This window comes from Rhinatrema bivittatum, chromosome 7, assembly GCF_901001135.1.
Source record: "Rhinatrema bivittatum chromosome 7, aRhiBiv1.1, whole genome shotgun sequence".
Taxonomy (NCBI): domain Eukaryota; kingdom Metazoa; phylum Chordata; class Amphibia; order Gymnophiona; family Rhinatrematidae; genus Rhinatrema; species Rhinatrema bivittatum.
In genome coordinates this window covers 170,586,033-170,602,466 of record NC_042621.1, presented here as the reverse complement: position 1 = coordinate 170,602,466, position 16,434 = coordinate 170,586,033, and the positions used below count along the sequence as shown (strand labels likewise).

The following is a 16,434-nucleotide window of genomic DNA, read 5'->3' as shown; positions in this document are numbered from 1 at the left end:
TATAAGGTTGGATGCAACTAATTATTTTTTGTCTGAAAAATCTATAGTTATTACACTAGAAGTATTATGGTTAGCTATTGTTAATTTAGAGAAATCCATAACATCTAGGATTGATCCAATGTTAAATTCTTTAGGAAATTTGTCTGTTCAGGTGAATGCGCATCCATAATTGAAGACCACAAAGGACAATGGAGGAACCACAGTAAGCATTATTTGGGGCGTTTTTGTGGCTTTATAGGGTATTTTTCAAATGGCTTAGAGCATGTAAAGACTTAACTCCAGCCTTGGGGTGGGCGCAGCTGACTTTTTTCATCAGGGGTAATAGCTAATAGCCTCATCTACATGCATTTACATGTGATGAGCGCAATTAGCTATATGTTGTTTTGGACATGCGTTTTGGATGCGCTAATCCCATTATATCGGGTGTTTGCCTAGTGCGTCCAAAACACCTGTCCAAGCACTGGGCACTAGGCTCACAGCACAATATTGTGTCGGCCTGATAAGCGAGAAAATAACAGATTGTGAGAAATATTCAGGCTTGTATGAGTCTAACCTGTATAAACTGTTATATCAGAAATTAAACATAGGAAATTATGCTAGAAGATTAAATTTGAGATTCTTGAAGTTTCCCTGATAGATTTCTTAAAAATTTGTAAAGAATCCAGTCCTTCAGTTTCCAAAGTATTTTATTTACCTGGTAGAGAGAAAATTGTTTTGACTGAAGATAATGGGGCCAATGTATTAAAACCTGTGGGATGATAATCTAACAGGATTACAAAAAGTGTGCTAAATGAAAAAAATGAGTTAACCTGAAAAATCTGCACTAATGCAGAAAAGTGCTTTAAAAAAAAGGAGTAAAGAGGTAAGAGCTTGAAGTTGAAAGGAGTTTGACCAAAATGACCTGACATGCAAGATTGGCACTGGGAATCCCAACTTGAGCACAATCTTGCATGCAACATGACAAGTGAAATCAAAGGGTAATCTCTCTTGGAAAGGCACCTAGCTAGTGTCGAACAGTATGCACTTTGGTGCTGTGTAAGTTGTCCATTCCAGAGCTTACTCTTTGATTTCACTTGGCATGCCTTGTATGTAAGATTGTGCCAAAGATGCGAGGACCAGAGCCAATCTTGCATGCAATACCATTTTAGTCACACTCCTTCCAACTTCAAGCACTTATTTTATTAATCCTGGGCCCGATATTCAAAGCAAGTTCAGCGCTATTTAACTGGATATGCAGGATTTATACAGCTAAGGAGTGGCTGCTGAATATGCACCTACGAATAGAAGTCACCGCTTAGCCATATAAGTCTCTTATACAGCTAAAAGTCACACACAAAAGTAGACATGTACTGGGTGGATCGGGGCAAAGCGGAGTTAGTCATATAAGTTTACATCTAAGTTTAGACGTCCCATAGAGCTGGTCTAATCTTAGCTGGGAAGTCTTATCCAGCTAAGTATGCACATGTATGTGTATATTATGACGCCTAGATCTCTTTCTTGGGTTGTAGCACCTAATATGGTGCTACAACCATACAACCACCTAACACGCACCATCAATAATCTCTCTGCTTAGAAGCTGTATATAGTGGACTCCATATTTATAATGTACACTTGTATATAATTAATCTCCTCTATCTCACTTTATTTTCTTACAACCCCAGTTCATTTACCCTTGTTATTTGTAACTGCATTTCTTCATCACGTTTATTTATGTTTTTTGGTTCTATTTTTTGCACCCCTGTTTTCTGTAAACCGACATGATGAGAACAAGTTCTTGAATGCCGGTATAAAAAAACCTTAAATAAATAAAATAAATAAATAAATATTCAGCGGCTTTGCTGTGCCGCTGAATATATATTGTAACTTAACTGGAATAGTTATATCCGACTAAGTTACTTAACTGGCCAGGGCTGAATATTGGGCTCCCTCTGATTTGCTAACTCCTGGGCCTGAGGTAGAATAAAAGTTAACTCACATTTCTGGTGGCCATGATATTCTATAGCTGTACCCATGTGGTAGTGTCTAGCTGTTCTACTACACTGGACACAGCAATAGAATGATTTTAGCCACCAGAAATGTGAGCTTACTCTACCTCAGATCAAAGGAGGAGTTACATTTCCAGTGTAAGCTCTCTAGGGCTTGCACCTACAGATGAAAAAAATGTAAGCTCTTTGGGGGAAGGTATGCTCAGCTGAATCATATGCAGTTTGTTGTTCTGTATCCTAACTTTGGCATACTGTTGAGCTGCAGGTGCCCATCCAAGAGAATTTACACATTGTTCAACTGTAGGTTCCAGCTTGAGAACTTATGTTGCAAATGTAAATCCTTCCTGAGGTCTAGAGGTGGAGTACCATACTGAGCACAATAATAGACATTGGCCACCACAAATGTGTCACAGGTTTTCTTTGTTTTCTTGCACAGCTGGACAGTACGCACACAGTGCTAAAGTGTATATTATCCAGCTGTTGGTGCCCACCCAGACATCCTATGCTTTATTCATCTGGGTGTAGCTGCCTTCCCAGAGAGTTTATTTTACTTGTCATTCCTTGTCAAAATGGCCCAGAAGTTGGGATGCACAGCATCAGTCTCATATGCAGTACCATTTTGGTAAGGCATGGCAAAAAAATTCAAAGCATAAGCTCTCTGGGGAAGGCACCTTTGGCTGTACGGTATGCACTTTGGTGCTGTGTATCTGACTTTGGTATCCTGGTTCAGCTGCTGGTGCCCCCCTGGAGAGTTTATGTTTTCTTAAACTAGCTGTAGGTGCCTGCCCCATTTTACTTGCCATTCATTGCCAAAATGGCTCTGGATGTAAGAATTTGCTCTTTGCATTGGGTACTTACAGCTATCTGAACAAAGTGTAAGCTCCCTGGGATAGGCACCTATAGTTAAAAATTATGCCAACATTGGGATGCACAGCACCGGTGTACTGTTCAGCTGTAGGTGCCCGCCTTAAGAACTTACGCTGGAAATTAAATTCCTGGTTCCAATGTACAATAAACTCACATTTCTGGAGGCCAAAGTTATTCTATTGTTGTGCCCAGTCTGGTAGAAGCAGCTAGACACTACCAGATTGGGCACGGCAACAGTATAATATGGCAACCAGAAATGTGAGTTGTGTTTTACTCCTGTTCTGACCCAGGAGTTACATTTCTAACATTAAGAAAATGTACTTTAAGCTATCTGCCCTTTTATCATACCTTCCTGCATTACTGGGAAATAGCTAATGCCTTCTTTTACATGGGATTTTCATGAACCTGCATTAATTTTAATGCTGGCTTTTACTGGCTTTTACTCCTGGTTTAATGTACATTTTTTAGGAGTTAAAAAGCCTGCTAAAAAAAGGAGTAAAAGCCTGAGCTAACATTAGCATGTCTTACATCAGCCCCAATGTTAGCAAGGCTGAGTTATCATCTAACAGGTCGATGCAATATAGTACACTCAGCCGAGCGCACAGCTTTACATGTGATTGGACGTGCATTTCGGGCATGCATCCATCACCCCTGATGCAATACAAGGATTAGAATCCAAAATGCGAATTCAAACCACTGCAAAGCTAATAGCGTTCATTACATGTAAAATACATGTAAATGAGGCTCTTAGCTAATCCCTGAGATTCCAAAAATTTCCCATGCAGCCAAAAGAAAATTAGTTCTTACCTGATAATTTTCGTTCCTGTAGAACCGCGGATCAGTCCAGACTGCTGGTTTTTGTCTCCCTTCCAGCAGATGGAGACAGAGAAAAACTTGTAAAGCACCCCCTCTCATCCTGCTGTGCTACCTGCATATCCTCAATATAGAGTGGTTGGGCAGAGAAGCAGAATTAACTTGGAGGATAACAATGCTGCAAAAATATAGAACTTTGCAGATCAAGCAAAAAGCAAACTAGAAAAGACATGAACTGATTAATAAAATTGAATAAACATGTAGCCTTCTTTTGGTTTCTTCAGTAGAAATAAATCTCTGAGTGGACTCTCATGATAAAGCCGCTTTAAAGGGAGGGCGTCTGGACTGATCCGTGGTACTACAGGAACGAAAATTATGAGGTAAGAACTAATTTTCCTTTCCTTGTACATACCCGGATCAGTCCAGACTGCTGGGATGTACCAAAGTTTCCCTACACAGGGTGGGACATTGAGAGTCCCGCTTGAAGAAGAACACCTCTGCCAAAACTGCCATCATCTGGAGCTTGGACATCCAGACGATAGTGATGCGCAAAAGTGTGAAGCGTCTTCCAAGTCGCCGCCCAGCAAATCTCCTACGGCGACACAGACTGACATTCAAACCAAGAAGAGGCTTGAGTGCGTAGCGAGTGCGCTTTCAAGCCTTCCGTAACCGGCCAGCCCCAACAAACGTAAACCGACAAGATAACCTCTTTCAGCCATCGAGCTATAGTCACCTTGGACGCTTGCTTTCCTTTCTTAACGCCATTCCACAAGATGAACAAACGGACCGAAACATGGAAAGAATTTGTGACCTCCAAATAGCGCAGAAGAACCCTCCGTACGTCTAGACGCTTCAATTCCCTAAAATGCGGGGCAGTCGAATCCATGTGCGAAAAAGCCGGAAGCTCCACAGATTGATTCAGATGGAAAGAAGAAATCACCTTCGGCAAAAAGGACGGAACGGTCCTAAGAGAGACTCCCGAATCCGTAAAGCGTAAGAATGGCTCCCGACAAGAAAGAGCTTGCAGTTCTGACACTCTACGAGCTGAGCAAATAGCTACCCAAAACACCGTCTTAAGGGTGAGGTCCTTTAATGTAGCTCTTTTAAGGGGCTCAAATGGAGCATCACACAAGACTAACTATGAGATTCAGGCTCCAAGACGGACAGAGCAAACGGACCGGAGGATTCAAGTGTTTCACCAACCCCCCCCCCCCCCCCCCCCCCCCCCCCGAAGAAAATGGACCACATCAGGATGGGACGCAAGGGAACTGCCATTAAGCTTGCCTAGGAGACATCCCAACGCTGCCACCTGAACCCGAAGGGAACTGAACGACAATCCTTTAGCTAGGCCTCTCTGTAAGAACGTCAGGGAAGGACCCCCTGCTCCTTGCACCATAACTCTACCACCTTCCATACTCTAACATACGTCAACGAAGTAGATGTTTTCCGTGCCTGTAGGAGGGTAGAGATAACGTCCTCCTGGTAACCTTTCCTCCTCAATCGCCTCCGCTCAAAAGCCAGGCCGCTAGACAAAAGCGATCCGCCTGATCGAAAAATATAGGGCCTTGATGTAGCAAGTGGGTAAGATGCCTCAGCTGGAAAGGACCATCGACTGCCAGATTGACTAGGTCCACGAACCACGAGTGCAGAGGCCATTCCGGAGCCACTAGTATCACCTTCCCTGGGTGAACCGCTATGTGACGTAAAATCTTGCCGACCAGACGCCACGGAGGGAAGACAGAGTAGAATCCTGGACGGCCACGGAAGAACCAAGACATTGACCCCCTCGGCTCCATGTTCCCGTCTGCAACTGAAGAAGTGGGCGGCCTTGGTGCTCCTCTGAGTTGCCATCAAGTCCAGATGGGGTATCCCCCACCTGCGAATGATGAGGGCCATCGCTTCCTCGGATAGCTCCCACTCCCTGGGATCGATCTGTTGTCGACTCAAATAATCCGCCTGCACATTGTCCGTGCCTGCTATATGTGACGCTGCCAGAATGGTGAGATGCTTCTCTGCCCAGACCATGAGCTATGCAGCCTCTGTGGCTACTGGACAATTTCTGGTGCTGCCCTGACAGTTGATGTAGGCCACCGTCGTTGCATTGTCGGACAGCACCTATACCACTCGATTGTGCACAAGTGGCAGAAACAGTTGAAGCGCCAGCCGGACCACCTTCATCTCCAGGCGATTGATGGACCATTGCGACTCCTCCGTCGATCAGATTCCTTGGACCGCCTGTGATTGCCAGACCGCTCCCCAACCTGACATCCACGGTGACCACTATCCACTGAGGAAACTCGAAATCCATTCCGCAAGCCAGGTGTTCTGGGATCAGCCACCAGCCAAGACTGGATCTTGCAGATTCGGTGAGCGGCAATGGGATCTGAAACTGTTCTGACTTCGGATCCCATCGAGAAAGTAATGCTCTCTGTAATGGTCTCATATGAGCAAACACACAAGGGACTAAATCCAGAGTGAATGCCATGGAAGCGAAGACCTGCAAGTAGTTCCAAACTGTGGGGACTGGAAGCGACAACAGGCGTCTGACTTGCTGCGTCAACTTGGCGATCCTATCCGCTTGGAGAAAAACCTTCACCAACCGGGTATCAAATCGGGCTCCCAAGAAATACAGCACCTGAGACAGGAAAAGGTTGCTCTTTGCCTGATTGACTACCATCCCAGTGATTCCAGGAGCCCCACAACTCTCCTGACCACCACCTTGCACAGCTCATTCGACTTCACTCGGTTGAACCAGTTGTCCAGATATGGGTGAACTAGCACACCCTCCCTTCAAAGGGCTGCTGCCACTACCACCATCACCTTGGTGAAAGTACGAGGCGCCGTCACGAGACCGAACGGCAGCGCACAAAACTGGATATGGTCGCCGAGAATCTTGAAGCGAAGAAACCTCTGGTGATCCTTGTGGATGGCTATGTGCAAGCACGCCTTGGTCAAGTCCAGGGAAGCCAAGAACTCGCCGCTGCGGACCGCAGCTATGACTGATCGCAAGGTATCCATCCTGAAACGCGGAACTTTGAGGACTCTATTTGCCTTTTTCAGGTCGAGGATCGGTCGGAATGATCCCTCCTTCTTGGGGTCAATGAAGTAGATGGAATAACGCCCTTTCATACATTCCGCTCAGGGAACGGTGTTATTAATTCCTGGCCTTTAACCATTTGTCTACGGGTACGATGGCCCCCAGACTGAGCAGCCAGTTGAGGGGTCTGACGCACGAATCGGCCTTTCCGGAGACCGCAAGGGGACACAAGAAACAGGTCTCAGATGGGCCGAGCAAATTCCAATGCGCAACCGTGCTTTATGACATTGAGAACCCAATGGTCTGTTGTTATCTTGACCCATTCCTTGTAAAATCTGGACAGCCATCCTCCCACTCTGGGAACTGAGGAATGGGCCGACCGCATCTCATTGCGCTGACTTGGCCCCAAGGGAAGTGGATACGGCACCGGTCCCTTCTGGGCCATCAGCCTCGAAAGGAATGAGACCAAGGCTGGGCCCTACTGGTGGGTTGCTGCTGAGTCGCTCCCAGGGTTCTGTTCTGCTGGAATCTTCATTGGCCTTGAAACCGAACACAGGCCGTAGGAAATCTTCTGGAGGGCCTCGGTCTATCCTCCGGCAGCCAGTGAACCTCATTCTCGCCCAGCGACTTAATCAACTGCTCCAAATCATCTCCAAAAAGGAACTTTCCCTTGAAGGGTAAAGAGCTCAACTGGGCCTTAGAAGAGACATCAGCGGACCAGTTGCGCAGCCAAAGAAGCCTTCTGGCAGAGACTGCCAACGCCATGGTCCTGGACGAAGTCCGTAGGAGGTCATATAAGGCATCCGTCCCATATGCAACCGTCGCCTCCAGGCGCTCTGCCTGAGCAGATTCCTGAGGCGGGAGCTCCTGGGAAGTTAACAACTGTTGGCCCCAACGTAAACTGGCCCAGGGCATAAAGCTACTGCAGACCACCGCCCAAAATGCCCAGGGCAGAGACCTCAAAAATCCTCTTTAGGAGAACCTCCAACTTTCTGTCCTGGAGATCCTTCAAGGACCGCAGCTCCAGCCACTGGGATTGTACTCATCTTTGTGACTGCCGACAGCGAAGCGTCCTCCTTGGGAGACCTGAGGAGCTCCAAGACCTCCTCAGGCAACAGATATAGCTTTTCCATTGCCCGCCCCACTCTGAGGCCAGCATCCAGAACATCCCACTTCCGAATCATCAATTGTTGGAGCATGGGATGAAGGGGAAAGGTCCAGGAGGGACCCCGCAACCCAGCTAAGACCGGGGCCACCGAACCTGGAGGAAGCACCTCTTGAGGAAGGTCCACTCCAAGCTCTGCCAAGACCCACGGAATAAGCGGGTCTAATTACTCCTTGTGAAAGAGGACCACCACCTTAGGATCGTCGCCTTCCAGAGGAGTCGTCTTCCCAAGGTCCTCATCCAGGTCCCTTCCAGGAGGGGGTGGAGGAGCCAGGAACACATCCGCCTGGTCCTCTCCCGTAGGGTCAGATAAGAAGGCTCCCACCCCAGGCAGGGAGGAGCCCCTAAGCTTCTTTACTCGCAGGGACCCCTGGGGGTCCTGAGATCTTGGCACTTTACTTGGGGGACCCTCAGGCCGCCCCTGCACAGCTGCCCCCCTCTGATGAGCTTGCGTGGCCAGAAACGCCTTGTGCATAAGGAGGACAAAGTCCAGCGAAAAGGCCTCAGCACCGCCTCCCCCCTGGCGGCAAAATATCGTGTTCACCATCTGAACCCTCTTCGGACTGCTCCTGTGGGTCCTCTGAGCTGCCGGAGACAGGAGAAAGATCAGGAGGGAGCTCTCCTCCCCCTAATGTCTGGCTTCTGCCGCGGCAAATGTTTCCAAGATGGCCGCCATTCCCGCGCTCAGCAGGAATGGATCGGCCTGACTGCCCCGACCAGCCTGCCTCTTCCGAGAGGCAGGCAGCAAGACTGAAGGGCCTTCCCTGCCAGGAAGGCACCTAATACAGAGGCCTGTGTGGGAGAGCTGAGAATCGAACTCCTCGCAGGCAGTACAATGCGCCGGGCACGGCATAAAGAAGGGGGGGTCATAAAGAAGCAGAAAATGGCGTGAGTCTCGCGGCTGCTGCCAATAGCATATGCCTAGCCCCAGTGAAAACTGAAGCCCCAGCTGAAGGCTTTTTCTTATTTTTTTTTTTTTCTTCTTCTTTTAAGCCGACCGGGACTGAGAGGGATTGACCGGACTACCAGTATCACCCATGAAGCCTTACCGTGTGGGAGCCACGTGGGATCGCCAACCCCAGCTCCTGAATTGCCTGCTACCAGGGGGGATAGTCTCCCTGAGACCTGTCAACCCCCTGGGAGGCTGGATCCTGCTGCCACTGCTTGATCTGCAAAGAAACCCTGCTGGTATCTATCTTTCTCTTTTTTTTTTTTTTTTTTGGTAAAACAACTTTACTCTCACTACTGCACTGTTTTAACTATCCTCTTTCTTTTTTAAGGTTAGCCTACACCTCAAACAAAAGTGCAGACTGCAAGTTTTGCAACACCTCCATCTGCTGGAGACAGAGAAATGCTGAGAAGATGCAGGTAGCACACCAGGTTAAGAGGGGGTGCTTTACAAGTTTTTCTCTGTCTTCATCTGCTGGAAGGGAGGCAAAACCCAGCAGTCTGGATTGATCCGGGTACGTACAGGGAATGTGTCCATTGCAACATGGCAAATTTTATGCCGGCCCAGGGCTGGTGAAAAGATCTGCTGCGCTCAAGGGCTCATTGGAAAAAAACAAAAAATCCTGCTTCCCGTCAGGATACTAAGAAGGATGAACCACAGAAAGCAGATCCAAGTTAAAAAAAAAAAAAAAAAAAGTCTTGAAACAAATTCTGGGCACCCAATATACAAAGTCTAGGCCATGTATCTTGTGCATGTATATTATGCCGGGAGCGGGAGAAAACGGACGTTTGTATTGAGCGTCCATTTTCCTAACCCAAACGGACAGCCACCTCTCCTGGGCACCCGATGCTGAGGAGGTGCTAGGGACACACAATTTTCCCTAATGCCTCCTTTTTAGCACAATCCCTCATTTAAATATTGGATCGCACGCCCAGGAAAGGTGGCTGGGCGCACATTAGGAAAGCTGGCGCTCAACAGTGAGAGCATGTTTTCTACGCACCCATATTGCATCGACCTGTAAGAGCTTTAACTTTGCAGCTTTTTTAAAGCAGTCACAATCAGATAAAATGAAAAGGTGCTACTTTATGATAAAGTTTTACTTATTAATCCGATAAACAAAATGACATTAATGTTGTCTTTAATATACTTGTTTCCTGGGACAGAAATTAGCTGTGCTCCCTGCCATAGTCAGGGAAACTTAACACAGAAGGAAAATATTTCTTTTAACAAAACAAAGGGTGATTGCTCTTGGTGCATGTTTCCTATTAAAAATCTCCTTGCAAGTGTGCAGTGAAACTGAATCAAATACATCTTTTTTGATGCACTGCAATTGGAAAAATTCTTATAAAACAGGATTATTCTGAGTGTTTCATAATACTGCTTGGATTTAGATCCATTATAGTAGATAGTCAATTATATATAAATGATTGTTTCTTGCTTATTTTTCTCCTTCAAATGTGGACTAAATAATGACAAGTGAATTGATTCTTTGATTTTGTTGTTTCTCTTGTATATTTGTGTTTTGCTATGCTTTCATAAATGAAGCTTCTCTTCATTTGATTTTTGAAAATTAATAAAGAGAATTAAACATGTTTAATCTCATCTAGCTCAAAAATAAAATGTATCTTCAGTAACAAAGTTTGAAATATAAAACCTGTGAATGAATTTAACAACTACCAACCTGTGAAATACTTGCTGTATTCTTGCTCTATCTTTTGAGCAGTCTCATATTGTTCTTTGGAATGTTTTTGGGTAACCTTATCTTTCAGAAAGATTGGGTCTTTTTGCTCTCTGTTAACACAGAAAAAAGGCAGAATAAATTAATCAGTTTTCAGAAAGACTGAACATATTTTGTCAAACAAATCTCAATCATCTGATGAAACCCAAAGAAAAAGAAAATCTTGGGCTGGTGGTGCCATCTAGTGAGCATATCTATAAAGACCATGCCCCATAAAATAGGGATATGACTTATCTTATGAAAGGCCAAATGGAAGAATGCTTAGTACATTAGGATCAGGTAGATAAATTGAGGAACAGGGCTCAGCAAACCCGATATTCAAAGTGCATTCAGTGCTTGATAGCTGGACAAGTCACTTGTCTTTTAACTGGAAAAAAAGTTGGTGTGCGGTGGACGAATCAGGGCAGTGCTACTCAGCCGGATAAGTTATCCGGCTAAGTAGCGATCTATACCAGGATATTCAGCAGCATTGCCATGCTGCTGAATATCCCATCTGAGTTAGCCAGATACGTCTACCTGTCTAACTTTTCAATATCTACCCTACATGTTTACAAGGTTGTTAAACAGATGGGTGACATCATCCGACAGAGCATGGTCAGTGAAGATTACTTCAAAGCTTCTACTCCCATGTTACAGGCAGTACTCAGGGCCCTTTCAGCTTTAAAATAGCTAAAAATATATATAAAAGAAGAAATACACTAAAAAGAGTGGAGCAAAATCATTTAACAATATTTTAGTTGACACATACATATAAATAAAGAATTATTGCAATAAATATTTTTTATTTTAGGATATATATTTTTTTCTGTTAGTGCTTTTGCCCCACTCTTTTTAAAGTGTATTTCTTCTTTTACATATTAAGCACTGGTTAGTGATACATACTGCCTGATTTTTTTGTTTCTTTGAAAAAAAAAAAAAAAAATAAATATATATATATATAGTAACCCAATTATTAGGCAATATTGTACCTCTTATTGTGCCTATTAAATACTAACACCAACAAATACTCCCTTCGGAGTGGAGTAAAGGCACAATTATTATTTTTCAAATACCTCTTTTATTCAATCTTTAAGAAAAATCACAATCAACAAGTATCATAAATTTGAAGCTCTCATAAAATTACTAAGAATCTGCATATCACATCAATATATCTTTAAAATCAACACTCATTCATACTAATCCATACCACACTACTCCATACATATTCATAATTTGTGCAAATTTTGCTCTTAAACCCTCCAAGCAGAAATTACATAATATTAACTTCAAATCCTTCTAGTTGTTCACATTTATATGAAATTTACAAATTAATATAGATTTTCCTTGTATTCACAAACTCAGCGAAAATTACATGGTACCAGCATTTCTATTTGTAGTTCTAATCCATCCCTTGTAGTTCTAATCCTTCCCAATCCATATAGTAAAAAAGACAGTGGCATTCCACTAAATCGTGGATTGGGACAAAAATAAATTAAATATTAAAGTATGCAAAGAAGCCCCGATACCCTTGCTGCACAAATGTTGTATACACAAATACAAAACACCAAATTCAAAAAATTCTTATATCTTCAAAGACTTTAATTAAACAGCAAATTTATTTTTATTAAAATGTTATTGAGATCGCAACTACCTACTAAAACCACCCCCCATAAGCACTCACACACAGACACACATACACCCACCAAAACCTATTTAAAAACTGAGCCCTGCAATTAAGGAAGAAAATGTCCTTCATAATGATGAAACAAAATATCTCGCCCTTATTAGCCCAAAGTCTAGCCCTAAAAATAAAACAATGTAACACTCTTTGGATATGTCCCGCCTACAAAAATTATAGATATGCAAAAATCTTTTGTCCACAGAGAACAAAAGATTCAAACAAGTCCTTCCTTCAAATCATATGTCAAATGACTTTCTTCCTAACAAGTTCTTGTGTGATAAACATATCAAATATGGAAAAAAGCCCCTACAAAGGCCTTTGTTTCACCCACGAATGGACTTCCTCAGGGGGAACTTTCAACAAAACATTTCTGCCTCACAGTGGTGTCATTCAAATCAACCCAGGGCGACTCAAAAACATCTCTTTGACAGTTCAATAAAGTTCAAACCAGACTTGAATCAAAAAGAGTTCAAAAGAGAGCAGCCCCTTCACGGTAGCACTCAACTGGCAGGCAGTCTCCAAAGCCGCTTCTCTTCAGCTTCCAGCGGCACAGGTATCAGGCTTAGTGTTCAGCACTGTTTCATAGTCAGAGCCGCACTACATTCAATGCATCATGTTCAGTGGTGCTATTAATCAATGTGACAATCTGTGGGCTTCAAACCCACTGAGTGTTTGTTTGTTTTTTTAAGTTAAGCCGCCACTGTATAGTTTCAAACCATAGGCACAGAAGCTCAGTGGGCACCAATGGCACCAGTAGCCCCTGTCATATGGTAAAGGCAAAGGGCTGCCAGTGCCATTTTGATCACTGGCAGCCGACAGTCTGGGAGTGGGAGATCGCTCCTGGGCCCCCTGCTGGACCACCAGGGACTTTGGGTGAGTCGGGGGGTGGGGGGGGGAGCTTTATACTTTAAATTTGAAGAGTTGGGGTGAGTTTTTGAAGGGTTTTTTTTTTTTTTTTTAAGCGAAATTAACAAGAAAAAAAATTTGGATCAGGGGAAATGGCACACCCCCAACCCTAAAACAAAACGGGCATAAAGAAAAAAAACTATGCATGCTAGTCCTCCCCCAACCCAAGTCAGTAGTTGGGTCGGGTGAGGACGGACGGATCGCTCGTCAGCAAGAGAGATGAGACAGCTGCTTCCTTCTCTCTTGCTGCTGCCCCTGGAAGCCTGGCGCCCTAGGCTCCTGTCTAGTTCGCCCAGTGCTTCTGCCGGCCCTGGCTATTAATCAAGTTGACTTAGGGAATAGCCACTGCTATTAATGGCATTATTAGCATGGGATCTTCTTAGTGTTTGGGTACTTGCCAGAGACTTGTAACCTGGATTGGCCCCTGTTGGAAACAGGATGCTGGGCTTGATAGCAACTTCTTATGTGTTCTTAAAATATGTCAATAATCCGATACGATCCATTTACCTCTTATGAACAAATAGGATCAGATTTAAAATTTTTAGAAGGCAAAAATCCTTTTGATTGGAATTAGTTATATCAAGTGGCCCAAAGCTGAAACTTAAAGATAGTCCTGCAAGTACGTTATTGATACATTTGTTATCTAACTTCAAACAAATTCCTAAATAGTTTGCTGGAGAGACAGAAACTACAACAATTTAATTAAGAACCCAGGCTCTATGCACAAATCATGTGACATTTTCACTTACTTGATTTGTTTAGCGTTTTTGTAGCGAATGAAAATGACAATGGGGTAGATATGAATACTGTGAAGTCGTTCAATGGCATGAGGCGCAATGTCAAGGAGACAGTGACAATCCTAAAAGGAAGAACAGTTTGAAAACAATAAACACGCTAGAACTTAATGTGGAAAGGAAGGAAACAAAACCAATCCAGTAACCAAAACATGCAAACCCCTTTCAAAATCAATGAGAAAACTGCTCCAGATACAAAAAAACACAATATGATCACATTTGGTTACAACATGATGGAATTTCATTAACTGAAATAAAAAACATGACCCTCGCAGATGGAACATGCTGAGCGAACACAGGCAATACAATGACCATGGAAGAAAAAAGGAAAATTTGTTCTTACCTGCTAATTTTCGTTCCTGAAATACCACGGATCAGTCCAGACAAGTGGGTTTATGCATCCCTACCAGCAGATGGAGGCAGAGAATAAAATCTTTGAGGCAGTGCTAACAAACCCCAATAAACCTGGGTCAAACAGATACTTAAAAGTTGGAGCACCCTGAAAAAACTAGGCCCTCTTAACCTGACAGAACGCACATCTCAAACTATGTACACTTCTCATTACTCTGAATATATCACATATCATCTCAGCAACTTGCAGAAGCAAGGAAGTCTTTCCAAAGATGGGGATGGGTCTCTGGACTGATTCGTGGTACTTCAGGAACGAAAATTAGCAGGTAAGAACCAATTTTCCTTTCCTGTTCATACCTAGGATCAGTCCAGACAAGTGGGATGTACCCAAGCCCCTTTATTCTGGGAGGGAACTTGAAAGACCCGCACATAACACACTTACCCCAAAAATGCCTCCTCCGGTGCCCGCAAATCCAAGCAGTAATGTTTGGTAAAAAAGTGAAGCGAAGACCACGTCGTTGCATGACAAATCTACTGCAGAGAAAACAGTTGACACTCCACTCACGGAGTTTCTTGCACCCTAGTGGAATTCGCTCTCAACTCCTCCGGCACCAACCGGCCCTTACAGATGTAAGCCAAAGCTATCATCTCTTTCAGCCATCATGCAATAGTGTCCTTGGACGCCTTATTTCCCTTCTTAGTGCCACTGCACAGGACAAAAAGATGATCAGATCTCAGAAAGGCATCTGTCGCCTTAAGATATCGCAAAAGAATTCTGTGCCCATCCAGCAAGTAAAGCTCCCTCGTCACAGGAACATCCGCAGACAAATATGGCAAGGCCAGTAACTCGATCACCTGGTTAAAGCGAAAGGAGGAAACTATCGTAGGCAAAAAAAAGGAATTGTATGTAAAGAACATAAGAAATTGCCATGCTGGGTCAGACCAAGGATCCATCAAGCCCAGCATCCTGTTTCCAACAGAGGCCAAACCAGGCCACAAAAACCTGGCAATTACCCAAATACTAAGAAGATACCATGCTACTGATGCAATTAACAGCAGTGGCTATTCCCTAAGTAAACTTGATTAATAGCCGTTAATGGACTTCTCCTCCAAGTACTTATCCAAACCTTTTTTGAACTCAGCTACACTAACTGCACTAACCACATCTTCTGGCAACAAATTCCGGAGCTTTATTGTGCGTTGAGTGAAAAAGAATTTTCTCATATTAGTCTTAAATGTGCTACTTGCTAACTTCATGGAATGCCCCCTAGTCCTTCTATTATTCAAAAGTGTAAATATCCGATTCACATCTACTCGTTCAAGACCTCTCATGATCTTAAAGATCTTTATCATATCCCCCCTCAGCTGTCTCTTCTCCAAGCTGAACAGCCCTAACCTCTTCAGCCTTTCCTCATAGGAAAGCTGTTCCATCCCCTTTATCATTTTGGTTGCCCTTCTCTGTACCTTCTCCATCGCAACTATATCTTTTTTGAAATGTGGCGACCAGAATTGTACACAGTATTCCAGGTGCGGTCTCACAGGAAAGGGTCTCTTTACGACAAAGCCTGCAGTTTGAAAATCCTTCTAGCTGAACAGATAGGCAACAGGAGAACAGCTTTCAGGGTTAAGTCCTTTAGAGAAGCCCTGAACCCAAAGAAGTATAGACCAAACTGTTAGTCAAACCGCTTTGCAAAAAGGCTAGAATCTGCGGATCATCCACCTTCAAAGGCTGCATCTTGATCTACAAACACCAGGATTCAAAGACTCTTCACACTCAGACATAAACCAAAGAAGTGGAAGGCCGCCTTGCCTGAGGCCAAGACGCAATAGCCTTTCAAGCAGAGCCATCGCCTCTCAAATGCCAAGCCGCTAGACCCGGTCTGAAAATACGGGTCCCTGCTGCAACAGCCCTGACAGATGGGCCAAGCTAACCGGACCGACCACAGCCAGAAGGTGGCCCGCAAACCATGGCTGGCACGGCCACTCGGGAGCCTTTACAATCACCCTGCCTGAATGAAGCTTGATGCACCGCAGCACACAACATACAAGAGGCCGCGGTGGAAACATTCAGCAACAGGTGTTTTGGTCACAGGAGAATGAGTGTCAACGCTCTCCGAGCCAACCTCCCTTCTGCGACTGAAAAACCAATCCATTTCCTGAAGTTGCCAT

The 16,434-nt window shown here is 44.3% G+C and overlaps 1 protein-coding gene across 2 annotated transcripts in view; it reads right to left on the bottom strand.

Moving 5' to 3' along the window:
- Positions 1-16,434, bottom strand: part of DLG5 (discs large MAGUK scaffold protein 5) — a 469,022-nt gene that overhangs the window by 11,366 nt on the left and 441,222 nt on the right. For both annotated transcript variants that reach the window (XM_029609514.1, XM_029609515.1), the window contains 2 exons: positions 13,870-13,979; positions 10,498-10,607 (listed from right to left, as the gene is read on the bottom strand). In XM_029609514.1, coding sequence (XP_029465374.1) covers positions 10,498-10,607; positions 13,870-13,979 — 220 coding nt within the window. The remainder of the gene's footprint in view (positions 1-10,497; positions 10,608-13,869; positions 13,980-16,434) is intronic.